Raw genomic sequence first — 17945 nt, 5'->3', positions numbered from 1 at the left:
GGCACAATCCAATTCAGAAATCAGAAACACAGCTTGTTATCTCTTTGTGTAAAAAGGGTTGTAGTTACCAGGTTGATGTTCCTTCAACGTCACAAGCTGTGAGTCATTTCTTCTCAAATTATGAGACTAGAAAAGTTTAAATATAATTATATTTGGGATTATTGTCATTTACCTCCTAGAGTCTGAGCCTTTTTAACACAAGGCTCAGAACTGCCTTTTTAAAATGAAATCTGCAATTTGCTGTAATCACAGGGTTTTAAGAGATTAAGCTTTAAAAGTACTAAATATCCCAAGTCTCACAGCAAAACTACGAGGGTTGGCAGTTTTGGTGCCTGACTTGCTTCTTGATACTACATCTCCTTTTTTAAAAAGAAGGTGCGTAGGCATAAGCTCCTGATTTTAATTAAATTCTGTCTTTCAGAAGGGAAAGTGGCAGGTGTACGGAGCTAGAGAGACCCTCTGTGAAATAATTAGATGAAAACTGATAATATTTGGCTTAATCCACAGTGCTGGCATGAAGGTTCTTAGAAAACAACACCTGCCCTTTACTGATTAATAGGCGGCTGCTGTGTTAGTGATCCCGACACACACCTTTGGTAAATGTTGCCTGTTCCAATAGTAGAAAACACTTCCTGAAATTTGGCAGCCAGCCAAGTCAATTTTATTTGTCTGTGGAACTTTATGGGAATTTTACATATATGAGAATAATTGCACCTGATCCAAGTACAACAGCAGCTGTATGGCCAAATCTTTCCCGATTTATTAAAAAAAAAAAAAAAAAAATTCTGAATATTAGAATATGAATTTTTAAACAATGGTGGTTCACAATTTTTGACCAAGTTTTGAACTTTAGGTATTTGGCCTCTATGGGCCTGTAGGGTCTGTGCAAAGAAAAAGTGACAAACTGCCTATTTCCTGAAAGAGCCCCAAATACTAATGCCTACGTCGCGTCGGTAGAGCTGCCACGTTTGCCGTTGGAGCGAGGGTTATACAGGGGTGTGCGCTGGAAGGAGAAGCCGCTGGCATGATGGGATGTACCCCTAAAAACTTTGGGGATACGTGGGATCACTGAGACAACAGCAAATGAGGCAGTATAACCAAGAGTACAAAAAATTAGAGACGATATAAAACTTTATGGTGCACTTTTTATTCTTTGAGTTCAACAATGTGCAATGGGAAAATTTCCTAGAAATACTCCCATTTATACATATATGCATGTGTGTGTGTATATATATGTATAAAACCACACACACTACAGTGCTTAGATGTAGAAACTCCTCTGCTCAGAGTGGTCCAAGCAGCCTGTTGACTCCTCCAGCACATCTTTCTCCAGGTGCGCTGTTGCCAACTCACTGATCCTCTCTCCTCCTTACTTTGGCTCCATAAATGCACTTTGGTTTCTGAATTGCACCCACCAGAAGCCAGAAAGGGCCCTCGCCACTTTAAATTGTTCAGAAAATGCAGTTAAACTTGGATGTTCATATAAAATCACTCTGACAGTTCATCTCCTTGCCATGGTATTATCCAAAATACAATTTTATAGTCCACAGTGTGAGTAGTTTTAAAAGGTAAATTACAGCTTGTGACTGTTTATAGAGGTCACTGTGATTTCTACCAGCTTATTCACAGGCAAATATTTAGCCTGAGAGAAATAAGTGTTTTGAATTGGTCAGTTATCTATTTAAATGTAATCAATTATAAATTTGGATACATAAAACTGCTGGTTTGTAATATGCTATAGGCATGATGTACTTCCTTTGGGATTATTTTGATCTCAGAATAATTAAGTACTGGGATATACATCATGAAGTGTCGAGTGGCCCCTTTAAGCTGCAGAATTAGCTCATGAAGGAACACAAAGGCAGCACATTACTCATAGGTAGTAGGTACTATCTCATGGGTTTCATTAAACATGAAAAAGGAGATTTCAACCGGAAAATATAATTTCCAGGAAGCTGCAATAAAGCAGCTGTTGCTCTATGTGTCCTGCAAATAGTGACAGTGGAGATCTTTCTGTGCTTTTTTAAGGACTGTACAATATATGCAGTTTTTCTTCTTTATTTTAGCATCTAATCCTGTGAATACAACAATCTCTGTATTTGTGGATGGGAAAGAAGTTTCTTTGATAGATACTCTTGCACTGCATTATGACTGTGTATCGCTTCTCTGCTTCTTTTATAAGTAATCATTTTGCTGGGAAAGCTCTTGCTCGTGGTGCACTCAGCTGGTTCCCATCGATACCAGGAGCAGTGGGGGACGGGGACCAGGATCAGGGGACCTGCCACAGGCACCCACTGTCCCCACTGACCCAGGCTGGGGACACATGCCACCAAAGTAGTCCCAGAGGGTGGCACTCGGGGGGCTCCCGGGCTGCTTTGACATCCTCAGCCGCAGCGTGCGGCCGGCGGATGGGGTGACAACCCTCGCTCCAAAGGGACAAGCCGCTGTCACCAACCAGCCTGGCATTTCAGACCCCTCCCCAGCAACTATCATCTTCCCTGAAAGATGGTATTGGAGACAAGGAGGGAAACAATCCCACCACTTGCTGTTAGCAAAGGCACGGCTATTGAGGACTATTTTGTTTCTTAAAGACACTGAAGGAAAACAGCAGTACACCAGAAAAACAGGGTTTTTGTGACATCCCCGAGCCCGACGCACAAAGGGAGACCAGGGTGAAAAAGGGGAGCCAGGTAATTTTATCACTTTTTGCCTTTGGCCGTCTAGAGTTTCCAGACGAGCACAATGGACGTGTTTCTTAGTCAAGACCAGAGGCATCTGTAGGTCCCAACAAAGGGGATCCATGCCCTGGAGCAGGGCTTGGAGCAGGACCGCGCTCTGCTCCTCGCTGCAGCGGTACGAGTGCATTTGTTTGCAGGGCCATTTTACACTCCTAAAAGTGCTTCAAAAATTGGCACCAGTGTAGGAGTTCAGCTCGACGAGCTACAACAACTCGTGTGCTGTTATTCTGGTCTCTCACATAAATAAGTACATGTTACTGGTATTTTAAATATGCATTTAGGGACTCTTAGACTGATTGACTCGATAGAATGTAATAGGTATCATGAAGTTCTTATAGTCCTTAAATAACTCCCTAAATGCTTATTTATGTGAAATGGTAGCTTTTGGATCCTTCTAGCCATTATACTTTAAAGTGCAATAAATCTCTATTTAGGTGTAACTGCACTGCCATCCTGCAGACTTAGGAAATTTAAAACAACATATGGCGTAGGGTTTGTGGGATATACTGGCATAGGCTGATGCAGGTTTTTTTTCTGATTTTATTTTCCCCTTGTGATCTGAATCTTGATACCACTAAATGCAATTATACTGATTTTACAGGGAGATTATTTTATTCCTTTGTATCCAGTGAAAATCCCAATGGCAGTAGTTTTTTTGAAGTCAAGCATTTTAAAATCCTACATGAGTAGTAGCTCCTTTTTCTACATAAATGACTTGTTTAATTTTTACACCACACATTGTTTAAAGTTCTCATCACAAATGAAACCCCCCAAAATTTTAAGCTGAAAACAGAACATCTGTAGAGACAAATTCCAAAGAATTTTTTTTTTTTTTGCATTTTTAGGTTTTATTTGTCTTAAGCATTTAGTTCATAATTCTTTCTTTTGCAAAAAAATGCAAACTAGCATCCCAAACGCTGTGCACATGGACATGCACACTCCACACATGACCTCCTGGCTTCCAGGATGGCTGCAGTGTCCCCAGAGTGGGCTGTTCTCCATGGCATCTGAATAGCAGCATCCCCAGATGGAAAAAGATTTTTATCTTTTATATTTTGCTTGCTTTGTTGTGGTGCTTTTACACCACTTACAGCTTAGTTCTCAGTAGTCATATGTCACGTAGAAAGATTTGACATTATTTAGGTGAACATGTAATTTGATGGCCGGTGAAGGCTCTGCTACAGAGCTGTATTCTCTCTGTTCTGACATGTTCTTAGTAAAGGGAATTTAATCATTTTTTCCCTTTTGTGGGTAAACCAGGATACATTGGGAAGAGAGGAATACAAGGACCCCCAGGAGGACCTGGACAGTGAGGACCAAAGGGAGAAGAGTAATCAGGTGCTCAGTGGTGAAGCAGGACTTCCTTCCTGGAGGAGACAAACTGGTCCTAGAAGACCTCCAGGAACTGCAGGCTACAAGGGGCAACTGGATCCCAGAGGTGACACAGGACTGAGAGGTAACTGGGGAGGAAAAGGGTCCAAGGGGGACAGAGGAGAAATGAGTGGGAAGGGCTGGAAGGGACACATGGGGTCACCTGGTGTCTGAGGGTTGTTGGGGCCCAAAGGAGACGCTGAAGTCCCTGGAAAAAAGGGTCAGCCTGGAAAACACGGGCTGGCTGGATTTTCCAGGTTGAAAAAGAGAGAAAGGACAGAAGGAAGACGGGGGAGAAAAAGGAATTGTAGCTTTTTCAGTGGGTCTTCAAAAAAAAAAGCAGCCTTCTGCTTTTTTTTTTCACCCAGCAAGGGTGAATTCCTGCTGTTCATTCAGCGCTGCCTCTAAGCAACATTTAGGAGGCTACGGCATACTGAGTACGTAAGAGAGGAGAAAAAAGGTTGTAACTTGACTTGATTAATTTATCTGTTGTACTATCTTACATGGAAATATTCCCTCCCCTAATTAACAACATAGCAGAAAATTTTCATTTCAGTCTGTTTTCTGTTTAGCTCAATTGTTTTGTGGTAATGAATAAAGGAAACCAAAACACATTTCAATTTTTCAGAAAATAAAATTATTGGCGAGGGAGAGGAGGGCCTTTTCCAGGAGGTCTGCTAAATTGTGTGTGGGAAATCTTGTGAGAAGTGTTAATTGTTTTCACACAGAAATGTTAATTTCCTTGTAACACTTTTTACCCAGCTCGAATGTAATTTAATTCCATTTTTACCCAATTCCTATTCTATGTGAATATTCTCTTTTCCAGTTTGCCTTCTTGATACTTGAGCATTAAGATTTTAAATTACCTATTATTACAAACCCAGCTTATTTTCTATGCTGCTTGGGTTTTCACTGTTTCCTCCTTTATTGTATTTCCAAAACAGGTTTTTTCAGTTTATCGGTTTAGCTTGTGTCTGCAGGTCTAAATTTTCTATTTTCATTTGCAAACAATTGGAAGCGGAACCCTCTGGGAGGTGCTTTTTGAATCTCCTTTGCTGATCTCATTTAAGAAATACTCCACTAATTTAATACAAAATATATTTACACAGTTTGCTGTGTCCCTCTGTGTTTCAGAATGGCAGCTAAGGAGAGGATTCAGCTAGTACAAGGTTGTTGCGGCCGCATCCAGGTTCAGGACCCCGCTGTGTCCCAGGAGGAGCATCAGGCTGCAGAGGAGGGGAGAGGTGATGGTCTCTGCTGAAATCCTTCCTTTCCTCCCCATCTCTGATAACGATGGGGAGCCGGCATTAGGGTTGCAAGGATTAGGGGTTGCAAGGATGCCGCTTCCTTGGGGAATTGCTTCATGCTGGTTAAAGCTTCTTCCAGGATGCACTGGCTTTTGTGTGTTTGCTTTTGCCAAGCCCCGGGAGCAGCTTCTAGTGACCCAGCAGTTATGAGAAGATCCCAGCCTTTCCTACCCATGGCTGGTGGACGTGCCGGTAGAAATCAGTAGCATGGACACAGCTTTTTTTCACTTAGCTTTGCAAATCTCAGTCAAAAACAGTTATCTGCAAATATGCAAGGCTAGGAGTGTGTTTGAAATGTACTTTGAAGGAATTTTAATGGCCCACATGCATCATTTATATCAGTAAAATGTAGATCCAGATCCCCTGAATAAACAGAGTGATTAATCTAGTGCTAAATCTTAATTTACGCTCTCAACCCATGAGTTTTCCAAACTGCTTCAGTAACTCAATAATAACTGTATAATTTAAAACCTGTGGTTGTCACATAATCTAACAATACTATTCCAGACTGCTACTATTCAAGCTATTCAGGAAAATACACTAACCCAGGATAAAAGCTGTGTTTCTTGCTTTAGCTTTAGTGTGCAGCAAATACGGCATTAAATTGAAGTGTGTGAAAGAGTAGCTTTGGTGAATATGGAAGCAACACTGTAAAATGCAGTAATCTGGGTTAAAAATGGTTAATCTTCCCCTGTTGAGTAACTTCTGTTGCTAATGAAAAGTCCTGAGTTAAGACCAAAATAAGGATTTTATTATAATTGATTTGATTGCCTTTTATCTTCAATTTATGTGTCCATGACTTCTCAGAAATATAACTGCTAAAGACACAAGTATTTTTAACTTCAGTTTAAAACATTGAGTCCAATTACAGCATTGAAAAGGGTTATTAATTTTTAAAAATGAACTGTTTGAATTCAGGATCCAGTTCTGTTTTCAGCAGTACGCATGAACATCAGTGAGTGCTGGTGCAGGTTCCATTGCAGGAGCTGTGACAAGCTCATGTCCTACACGGGGTTAGAGCATCTTGCTGCAAAACTCCTAACTGATCTCTTTGGAATAGCCTAAAAAGCTGGTGAATCAATCTAGCCTGGTATGCTTAGTAATAGACTTCCCTTAATCAACTTTTTGTTGCTGAAAGCTGTAGACTATTGTGCGGGAAAAGGTGGTCACAAATAAATCATGGAGGATTACAATTCTCTCCACTTACATTAAAGGAGAATTGATTGTTTTCTCCAGCCTGCCTGAAACAAGCAGCCTTTCTTGTCCGGCAGCTGAGCTTTGAGGGCACTGGTATATACTAAATTCAGAGTGGTTGAATGAGACCGTTTCCTTGCTCATATTTCACCAAGACAAGGCAATGAAAGGCAACCTCACATTCCTGCATTTCGTACTGCACTCTGAACTGGGTTGGGAAATCTAAGAATAAATGCTGGCCCATTTTAATGTCACCGGGGAAGGAAACGAGTGCTGTGATTGCTGGGAAAGAGAGAGGAAAATCAATTAGCCCAATGAAATCCGGAGGGGTTATCAGTTCCAATAAGAACAACGTTGTCGCAACCCTCCAGGGGAAATTTGTCCCAGGGGGACAAAACCCTGCCCTGGGTACCCTGCTCTGCGCCGGAGGTGGAGGGAGCAGAAAGCGTTTGCTTGCTCCATCTCCGCATTTACCTGGGCAGCCTGGATTTGAAGCTGGATTCCCATTTCGGTGCATTCCATGCAGGCACATGCACACATGCACTCATGATTCCATACAGCTATTTCTGTAATTTCTCTTACCCTGTCTAAACTCCCACTGCAAGGAGGGGAGTGCGATGCCAAACTCTGCACACTAAATACCGAGAAGAGAAACCTGGACCCTGCTGAAGCAAATGGACAAATTCACTCTGAGTCTGATGGTACCAAAACACAATGCTGTGAGTTGGAAGAGGGGTGTCCCTAAAGCCCCGAAAACTGGTGTTGGGGGAAAGGCAAAAAAAAATCCCATATGAAGAGCACTGTCCCAGCCTGGGGAAAGCATTTGAATTTCCTTGGATTTCAGTGTCACCTTGCTCCTTTCACGGGACTTTGCCAATCCCCCATTCTTCCCACACCGTGCAGGCTCTCATTGGCCACGGGAGCAGCTATTACACAAATAAAACCGATTCTCTCCGAAAACAAGATTGTCTTTTTCAAAGTGCCATTGAGGGGGGGTCATCCTGGGAGCAAGACCGTTTATAAGGTAGGAGATAGCACACACTGGTCGTTTAGCCTTCAGGTGGGATATTTGCAATGAAGTCGTAGAATTTAAGACATAGTGGCAATATAATTTGTCTCAAGAAAAGTTACTGTCTGTAATGAATTTGTAGCTGCGTGAGGACTAGTGTTTTTCCTCCTCTGTATAAGAACTTGAAATAATTAAGTAACAGAAAGTGGAATCATCTCCCTGATATTTAAAGCTGGAACATTGGGATTAAATACTTGTTGTGAACTGGAATATCTAAATACTATCATTTTAGGGACCAAACAAAAGAACAAGTGTATTATTACAATGTTATTATGGGACACATGCTAACAATTAGTAGATATTTAGATCCAATTAAATATAGATGTACTGAACGAGATGTCACTACAGCAAAGTTTAATTCTTCATATTTTGTGTCCACTGTGAATCGTAATCTTTCCTAGTCGGGGGATTCAAATGAATGATTTTAGAATCACTGGTAGTGAGCTAATGTAATGAAAAAGTCCAAAATTTCAGTTTTATTAAAATGCATTTATATATTTAGGAATAATTATTTTAGGAACAGTCTTGCCCATTATAATGAAAATCTGTTTAACGATTCCTTGCTCTCAGCAATTTATTTTCTAAACAGAGTGGTAAGGTATAATTTTTTTATTAATTATGTTTTTCCAGTATTGACGGCAATCCATCAATCTGGCTATGTAACTGGAGAGTGCCTGGTTTTAGAGCTTGTTGCAGAAGTGGTTTGTGACAGTAAAACATGGAAACAGGAACTTGTGGGTTTATTTAGTTATCTCCAGCAGTGGCAAAACACTCCTGCATGAGTATATTCTTCAAAAGGAGGATTTGGTGCTTTTTTTTCTCTTCCTAGACGGCAGATGACCCTCCTTCTCTGCGACTGCGGCTGCTTCCCTGCTGCTGGCTGTAAGGTCTGGCTCCTCTCTGCCTGCCTGCGCTGAGCGCTGCCCTCCCGTGCCAACCGTCCCAGAGTTAAACTCTTCATGGTAAGGTTGGCAGGGGCTGGCTGGGAGAAAATACAGGCCTATGGCAAAAATCAGTGCCTGGTATCCTGTCCTAATGCGACACAGTCATGGGGAAGGGATAATTTATCCTTTACTGGAGCTGATGGGGAGAAGAATGGGTTGAACGGCAGCAATGGGCAACAGTGATCACTGGGGATTTTGTGTGGATAATCAATTTTCCATTAGATGATTTGTTTTTGCGTGAAAATGGAAAAACTCATGACCTTTTCCTCTGAAACTGAATTCTTAAAGAAGGAAAGATTATAATCCAGCCTCCAAATATCTGACTTTGAGTCAGACCTCCTTTTGCCCTCTGGATGGCAAGGATAGTTGGCGTTTCTCCTGGAGACTTTTTCATGTAATGAAGTGCCTTAGCTGCTGAGGAAGGTTAGATTACAGGTTCAGCAAGAAAGGGAGTCTGTTCCATTTGTATTTACAGGTTGGTACACTGGTTAAAAAAAGAAACAAAGATGCTTTATATGACAAGTCATCTGAGAGGCGTCATCTGTCCTATAGGAAAAAATGTGTGCTTCTTACTTTGTTCTTTTTTCGTGGTTCAGCTAAATCAACACTTTAAAAATAAAAAGAACGGACCTGAAAGTTTACACTAAAACAATATGCAAGTCCAGAAAATCAGTCAGTAACAAAGAAAAAGTCAACATAAAAATTTTGGAATACTTGATGTTTCATTTTGTTTCCATTTATTCTTTCAGAGCAAACCTTTTTATAATGTGCAGTTGTGTTGGACTCTGAAATCATTACTGAATTATTCCTGATCATACACTCAGAAGAGAGACATCACGTGCCCCAGTGATCATATAACTCTCAGTCAGTCCCTTGAACTTCTCTTGACACCCGTGGGAGCACTTCCAACCACAGCCAACAGGAGCAGCCAAATGATAAGTGCTCTGTAGGGCGACGGTCAATAGGGGTGAGCAGGCAGGAGGTTTTGCTAATTTTGCTTTACTTTTCCCATAAAAAGTGAGGCTTTGTAACACGGTTCTCCAGGCAGATGCCCACATGTGCCTGACACTACTCCTGCAGGTGGGGAACATGCGAACGCGAAGGGTATTGTGCAGCAATTTATTATTGCGTTCGTCTTTTCCTACAGCTGCCAACATGTGGAGCTCACCGGGGCCCATCTCGGCGTTTGTGATGCTGGTTGTTGCCGCCGTGCACGCGGGGGTGAAGGTGACCCCAGCGGTGAAGTACACAAAGATGAAGCCTCTACAGCTGGCGGGTGACGGTGCCTCTCGTACCCCCCTCACCCCCCTCGTGGGGAAAAGCCCGTTCCCGGCAGCACCGGGCAGAGCCGAGTCACCCACCCCGAGCCCCGCGGCCCGAGGGGCCACCACACTCTTCCCCTTCGAGAACTACACGCTCGACACAGCCGATTTCTTCTTCAACTGCTGTGACTGCTGCCCGCCTGCCGGGGGGCCCCGGGGTCAGCCGGGGGAGCAGGGACCCCCAGGTACAGCGACGCCTGTCTCGCCGCTCTCAGCTAGAGCGCATAAACCGTATCAAGGAGTCTCCTGCTTTTCCTGCAAGAAATGAGTCAGCAGGACTTGTGCAGCAAATGCCGAATGCGATTATACCTCGTGTAAAGCCAGAGCAAAAAAGTGCACACCAGCCACATCCCAGAAGTTATAAAACACCAATATGAGTGGGAAAACCCCAAAAAGGAGTTTCCTCCCTATGGCACCTATTTTGAGGGCCACACTGGCATGGGAGCACATGCAGAGCTGGCCCCATACCGTGTCGCTGCTGGCGGGTGCCCCACGTGGCCTGTGTCTGATCCCCTGGGAGTCACAGAGTTACTTTCACATTCAGTACAACCATGGTTTTATGACCCTCAAAACTACCTGCAAGCAGTTTTGTATCTTTGCTGAAGGTTTATGATAAAAGCCTCTTTTTTCTTAGATTTTTTTTTTCCCCTGGGAAAAGAGGAAGTTAAATATTAAAATAATTTTAGGTTCAAATTTTAAAATAATTATTTGCTCTCACAAGAGGCAGCTCTGTATAGAGACCTACATATTTTATAAGACACACTTTGTCTCTTTTTTCTACTGCTAAAATACATATCTATAGAGTGCCTAATTCTAATACCACTATAATGAATAGTGCATTAGTCTGCAAATGTTCACTTGAATAGCACTAATATTGGAGATAGAAACTATTCATCTGAGGAAAGGTGGTAAAATAATGAAATAATTTTCCCTTAATACAATATACTCGAGGGATTTTCACTTCCCATAGCTCAGGAGGGATTGGCTAATGGAAATTATAGTGACTGCAGAGGGAGTTTGCACTCGTACATCTCTTGAGAGTTGACAGAAAAGTCCTTGTGTCAAATGGGTTGTGTTGTGATGATTGAAGCTGCCATAGTCTGCTCCCAGATGTGCACCGACAGTATCTAGATTCCCAAGTGGATGAAAAAAGTAAAAAAAGATTGAAGCCAGCTTGCTTGCCTTTCAACCCATCCTTTAGCAGTAGGGAGCTGTCTGCCAGGTTCCACTTTTATATTTGCAGACTTAATTCTTTTTAAGGGGAGGGGCAATTATGAAGCTATGGGAGCTCCTTAGATGCGCTCAAATATTAAAGACAGATTATTTCTGATGTTTTATAGATGTCTGAGCTCCTGTGGCTCAAGGGCAGCTGAAAGTTGGTTTTAAAAAATCTTTTACTACAGCCATGAGTGAAATGCAAACTGTAAGATTTGGGGATTGCAGTAGCTGCAAGGCAAAGGTTGGTGAGCTGCTTGCCTGACCAGGGACCTGCGAGCATGCACCCCACTAATCTCAGCACGGGCAGTGCGGCATTGCCCCTACCACCCCTCGCCTTTCGCCCTGCCGTAGGGTTTCAGCTGCAGTGTCTGCATAGGGGAGCAGGGCTCAGACCAAACCCTCCGTCTCACATCTTGTTTGCATTGGCTTTATGATGCCAAATAGCCAGCTCTTCCCAGGGTGATGGAAACAGAGTTTGCCTTACGTGCATCCCTTGATGCCATGTTGCCTAGCTATTATTGTGAATTGTCTTTATAAACTTAAACCTTTGAGTTACTAAGATAATTTTCTTGATATGATTACGTTACAGGTCCCAAGGGGGAGAAGGGAGATGCTGGTCTGCAAGGTCTGCCAGGAACTCCAGGTCCTCAAGGTCCAAAAGGTTCTAAAGGAGAAAGAGGTAAAGCAGACTAACTGCTCATTTCGAAAACAGATGCTGTTGTCCTCATCGAAAACCACAAAATTATAGGAAAAAATATTTTTCAAAGGAAACGAGTATGCTGCTATGGATTGACACCTTGTCAGATTTAGCTGGCATTAGTGCAGGGACAATAACTCAGATGGTGGTAGTGTACGCGCAGGCGGTATAGGAACAGCTGCTCATAAAGATCTCACTCGAAACTCCTTGTTCTGAAAGGGAGTTTAAAAACTGAGTTCAGTTTGCTCTGGATTAGGGACATAGGTAGGAAAAAACCACCATGGAAGCTATGCGCAGGTGTAGAAGCTGCATTTCAATTTAAGTATCTCAGGCAAAATGATTTCAGCTAAGATGGAAAGCAATTATTATCCATCAGTAGCAACCGAAAGGAAACCCTGCCCTTCATTTCAGGCTCGGAGCAGCTCTGTCCTGCTGCCACACACCACCAGTAGGACCCTGCGGCTGCCTTCAGTCGCAGAGAAACACACAGCAAAGCTGATAACGGGAGTACCAGCAGCAGCATGCTGCGCAGTTCAGTCAGCGCGGTCTCTTAGGCTTTGATTCACTTGAACAAGACTTTTAGCAATCCTGGAGTGAGAAATGCAGAGCTGTCATCTCCTCCATCTTGCCATTAAACAGCAGCAACCGTCTCCCAACGAGGCACTGATTAGAGTCAGTCAATGTTCGGGTGAGATGCAGTTGTCTGCGTGATGGTGCTTGGTCCTGTGAGATGCAGATGAGGTTTCTGAAGGCATTTCTTGAAAACACACATTGCTCATCTCTGTTTTATTAATGAAGTGAGAGACACGTGCAAAATGGTACCAGTCATCTTCTGTGTAATGATTGCTGTGCTTAGACAACATCACCAACAGCATATTAATGGTGAAATGTCCTAGGAGGCAAAGGGGAGCAAGGCGAGCGAGGAGTAAGTGGAAACCCCGGTTATCCAGGCAAACCTGGGCAGCAAGGTATGTTACACGAGCTGGGAAAGCCAGAAATATTGCACTGACCTTTCCCTTTGCTGTTGGTGATGCCCCTCCATCTCCAAAGCAATCCTTTAAATCCCTTTTTCCTCCCCACTTTGCCCTTTTCCTAGGTGAAACTGGAGTAAAAGGCAATAAGGGCAACTACGGCTTCCCTGGACTGAAGGGACAAAAGGGGTCCAAAGGGGACACTTGTGAGAACGGGACCAAAGGAGACAAGGGAGATAGGGGGGATGCTGGAGACCCGGGAGTGGACGGAGAACAGGGTGACAAAGGGGAAAAGGGAGACACAGGGGAGAAGGGGTATTGCGGGGAGCCAGGGGGGAGAGGTGCGAAGGGAGAAAGAGGGGAAGGGGGGACAAAGGGAGAAAAAGGGAGCAAAGGGGAGATGGGAGTTGAGGGAATTCAGGGGGTGGATGGAAAACAGGGAGAAAAGGGCGAGCGAGGAAGTAAGGGTGAAAAAGGGGACCTGGGACCTGCTGGCATGATGGGACCTTCTGGGCCCAAGGGGGTCACCGGCAGCAAGGGGGGCCGAGGGGCCCCGGGAAAGAAAGGCTCCCGTGGGGCGAAGGGCGCCCGAGGGGACACCACAAAGCTCCTGCGGTCAGCGTTCAGCGCTGGCTTGTCCAAGCCCTTCCCTCCGCCCAACGTCCCCATTAGATTTGACAAGATCTTGTACAATGACCAAGAAGATTACAACCCTTCCACTGGGAAATTCAACTGCAGCGTGCCCGGGGCGTACGTCTTCGCCTACCACCTGACGGTGAGAGGGCGTCCAGCCCGCGTCAGCCTCGTCGCCCGCAGCAGGAAGGTGGCCAAAGCCCGCGAGACGCTCTACGGCCAGGAGATCGACCAGGCATCCTTCCTGACCATCCTGAAGCTGAGCGCGGGTGACCAGGTGTGGCTGGAGGTTGCGCGGGACTGGAACGGGGTCTATGTCAGTGCTGAGGACGACAGCGTCTTTACGGGGTTTCTTCTGTATCCAGATGTTTTTGAGATCCTGCTATAGATATAAAGGGCAAAGGCGTTACTGAGAAATGTGCCTTTCCCTCTGCCTGCGAGAGGAGAAATGAGCATCAGTTTAGCATATTGGTTTAGTTGCTAGGTTTTGTGATCTTTTAACAAAAATATTTATATTTGCAAAATATGGATTAGTTTTAACTAGCAGCCCCAAGAAGCGGCACATCCTTTGTGCGGGTGGGTGATGGGTAAGAAAAACCATTGTCCAAACGCCAGCAGGACCGGCACGGGGAGGGGATTTCACATTACAGACTTCAGGTTTGTAATTAATCTATTCAAATTATGTAATGAAACTCATTGTCCATCTGCAATTTTAATCAGGCCAGCTCCTGCAATCCTTGCATGGTCAAAACTTCTCTGGAAATCAGTACTGATAACCATTGGTTTTGCTAAAGATTGCAGAGTTTGATTTGTAGAGCTTAATCAGATGTGAACATGAGCAGTAGGTTTCTTGAAATCACATGAAAAGATTTAAAGTTATTTTATCATTGAATCAGTATTATCTAGTACTTTAGACTTGGTCATGAATTATATAAAGGTTTGTCTGAAAGAGTATTAGAACTATTTGATCAGTGTAAAAAAACCCTAACTATCATCCTTAGGCAAAAATATATCTGAAACTTTCAAAAGTAACTGGGAGAGATGCATAATCCACCCTATTAGGCTACTCAGAAACCCCCCATTTCTGAGCCGCTGACCATTCAGCGGATGCTGCAGGATCGGCCCTCGGCCGGGGGAAGGTGGTGTGATGGCCCAGTGGACGTGTGGGCAGGTTTTTAAAAAGCTCGTTTACCAAAATGGAACTGAATCTTGTGAAATAAAAGTATGACATTAAATAATCTCTGGATGTCAGATTGGATATATTTCCTTATTAATGCACCTTCTCTCATTGTAGTAACTTTACACCACGTTTGGCATATTAAATATGGCACACAAAATTGTTCCAATCACTCTTTTTTTGAGAAACAAAACTCAAGTCCCATAATTAGCCTTCAGTGGCACCGGGATTTACTTGTCTTCTCAGGCAGTCACAAACCCGGGACATTTTCCTAGTGATTTGATGAATGCTGGGTCTGACTCCAGCGCGGACAGGGCGAATTAGGCTGCTATTCCCATTGCTCTCAATTTCCTTGCTTAAATTGCCATCATGCTTTCCATACCATATTTAAATACCATCATAAATCACGTCCCTGTCCCTAATGTCTTCTTTTTACATGGCAGCAAGATGAAGAGTTCCTGAGACTTTTTTAATACCGTGAGAAAATTAACACCAGAGAACTGCTGTTAAATTTTAAGATAAAAACAAGCCAATTTTAAAAGGCTGATCCTATCTATCTGGTAAATGTAAAGGGTCCTTCAACTCATCAGTTTGGCAGCCCTCTTTCAATATCAGCAATTCAAATGTGAGATGTACTGGTTTTGTCAAAATGTTGGTACTTAATCTGAGTTTGTTCCTGTGTGGTTCAAATCCAGAGTACTAAGTATATAAAAGATGCAGATTTCAGTTTATGAATTCTCTGGCAGCTGTTAAATATTGAGGAAAACCAAGAAGTTGTAATAATAATTTTGGATTCCTGCTGTCACAATATCCTCAATTCTTTTGTTGTGCCTTCATGCTGCTTCCCACACGGCCCCTGTAGCAGATGGTGGTATATGGACATCTGACTAGCAATTTTCTCTTCTCCTGTTGAAGTTTCTTACACTTTTTGTATGAATAACCTCTACAAATGCTCTTGAGAAAGCAATGCAAAAATTCAGGGTCTCTCAAGAACCTGCTCAGATCTAATCCTCTCCATAAATTAATTGCCTGGTCCTCTGGGGAAAAGAGGAGCTGGCAACACTGTACAAACTGGAGGAGCGCTTGCTTCCTTCCAAAAATCTCTGCATAAAATATACCCATGGAGGGGGCAGCCAGATCAGGAGCGTTTGAACTGCTTAAATCTGCAAAGGTGCTCCGAGAGCAGGTTAATACGAGCAGCTGGAGACAATTCAGGCTGTGCAAAGGTCCAGACTCGCAGATCCTGGGGGAGGACATGGGATGCACATGACACAATCCCACTGATTTCTAAACCCCCATATGGATACGGGAGGGCTGCGATGGCAGTCTGTACTGGCTCCCGTGCTAAGGACATATTTTGTCATTAACTACGTACCAGTGGAAGGGATTTCTGCCTGGAACCTTGTCTGGGAAGGCAAGAAACATGCAAGTTACTGAAATAACACACAGCTGCTTCCTATTCATAAGTTTCTTAGGGTCTATAGCTGTGCCAGTGGTACTTTTAGTTTAATTTAAAGTGTTGATGTTTATTTTGAAAGCTTTTTTTTTTTTTAAATTGAATTAAAATACATTAAACGAGTATCTTGCAGTTGAGTATGTTAAGCACAGTGAGGGGTGGTTTGGATAAATATGGATCTTGCAGAGAGGGAGTTATCTTTATCTAATATCAGACTGAATTAACAATAATGCCTGGAAAATATTGTTTCTCTATATTATTATTTTTTCTACTATGGTATCTTGGCCAAACCATGTGTTGTTTGTTAACCAAGTACCTTTAATCAGATCAGTCCACAGCTGGGCTCAAAAATTGCCCCAAATTAGTTGAAATTTTCAACACAAACGAATGTACACACCTCCTCCTTTTACACGCAGAGACTCACGGGGCTGGTGCCTCGGTAGGCTTTTTCTGTCTTTGAGAGGCCATACGAAACCTCCCTGCTCAAAGGGTTTCAGGGCTTTAAACACAGCGGATGGGCGGGAGGGCCGAGCCGAAGGAGACGGGCAGAGCTGTTGCCCAGCTGGGTGCGACACGCTGCCAGCTCTGCTCCACCTGCTGCAGCACCGGGCTTTGTACCCCTTCCTGCCTGCTCCCAGGTAGCCTCCCCGAGACCGTTTGGCTGGAAAACTTTAATCCAAGCCATTTTCCATTGTAAAAGGTCTTTTTTTTTTTTTTTTCCCCAGTAGCATTTGCAATCTCACTGCCATGGGGGTTCTTTAGTGAAGTGTTCTGCTGCAACAACTTTTAACTGAAGCAAACTGTTCTGCGGGAAGTTTTGAAGTATTAAAAAAGCCCTCCTTTTTATATGGTTTTCCTCATTTTTCATGCCCTGTCAGAACAACAGTGAGTCAATTGTTTGAGGATGTACTTTGTCTCATTGGGTACTAATGCTAAAAAAATGCCGTCATCACTGCTAAAAAATGCCAAAATATTTGTTCCATTTTGCTTCTGCTTCCACTTAGCACAGATTTATTTTGTAAAACTAAGCGTCTCCTGTCTGCGTTGCAATGAAGCAGTTTGACGCTGGTGTAAGAGAAAATAAATGCTCAGTGTACTAATCAGAAGAGCAGCTGTTTTAATAACTAAGAAAAATTATTCCAAGCTGACATAAGGCCATAAAAAGCAGCTGCTTCTTTAATTAGGATGTTGAGGGCTAAAGCTACAGAAGGATTTGGGTGCCTTGCTAGCAAAACCCTACTGGAGCCCTGAGTTAGGCAACTAAGTCCTCTGTAAAACCAGGGGAGAGTGAGGGATGTCAGATGGATGGATCCTGAGCAGTCACAACTGCTTGCTGCAAGCCCTTTTCCTAACCTCAGAAAATAGAAGTGGGAAGGAAAATAATTCCTGATACTTTGATAAAGCCCCTATCTGATACAGCTTTGCTTTATGCCATGGCTTTCATCTCCAAGTAAATAAAGTACCTGGAGTGGTGTCAGGGCAGCGCTGAACTCACTCTTGCCTGGCACAAATCATGCCTCAATCAGCTATAACGAGATTACAAAGCTGTTCTGATTTCCAGAGAAAAACACTTTCCTGCTGGTATTTTTCATGCCTTTTCATCCCTGATGTTACACAGATGCCACAATATTAGCACTTATTTTCATAATTCTGTCGGCAGGGCTGTGGTTTTTGCCCAGCGGAACACCAGAGGCACTGTCCTACACCAAGTAGCTTGGGTCTCCCCGTGTTTCTTGCTCTTGCTTTGTGGCTTTCCAGATGCCCTGTGCTCCTGAGAGCCACGGCTTGCTTTCAGGCATCTCGTCTTGCTCACCAGCTGAGCTGAGTTTGCCCCAGAACGAAGGCCAC

At 43.4% G+C, this 17945-nt stretch overlaps 1 protein-coding gene across 2 annotated transcripts in view; it reads left to right on the top strand.

Moving 5' to 3' along the window:
• The window catches only part of OTOL1 (otolin 1), a 51973-nt gene extending 36842 nt beyond the window's left edge, over positions 1-15131 (top strand). For both annotated transcript variants that reach the window (XM_075157446.1, XM_075157447.1), the window contains 7 exons: positions 3999-4194; positions 5244-5353; positions 8509-8641; positions 9771-10130; positions 11753-11842; positions 12757-12828; positions 12957-15131. In XM_075157446.1, the coding sequence (XP_075013547.1) occupies positions 9779-10130; positions 11753-11842; positions 12757-12828; positions 12957-13852 (1410 nt within the window). In that variant the 5' untranslated portion in view covers positions 3999-4194; positions 5244-5353; positions 8509-8641; positions 9771-9778 and the 3' untranslated portion in view covers positions 13853-15131. The remainder of the gene's footprint in view (positions 1-3998; positions 4195-5243; positions 5354-8508; positions 8642-9770; positions 10131-11752; positions 11843-12756; positions 12829-12956) is intronic.
• Positions 15132-17945: the final 2814 nt, after the last annotated feature.

This window comes from Calonectris borealis, chromosome 9 (genome assembly GCF_964195595.1).
Source record: "Calonectris borealis chromosome 9, bCalBor7.hap1.2, whole genome shotgun sequence".
Lineage (NCBI taxonomy): Eukaryota > Metazoa > Chordata > Aves > Procellariiformes > Procellariidae > Calonectris > Calonectris borealis.
This window is presented reverse-complemented; position numbering and strand designations above follow the sequence as displayed.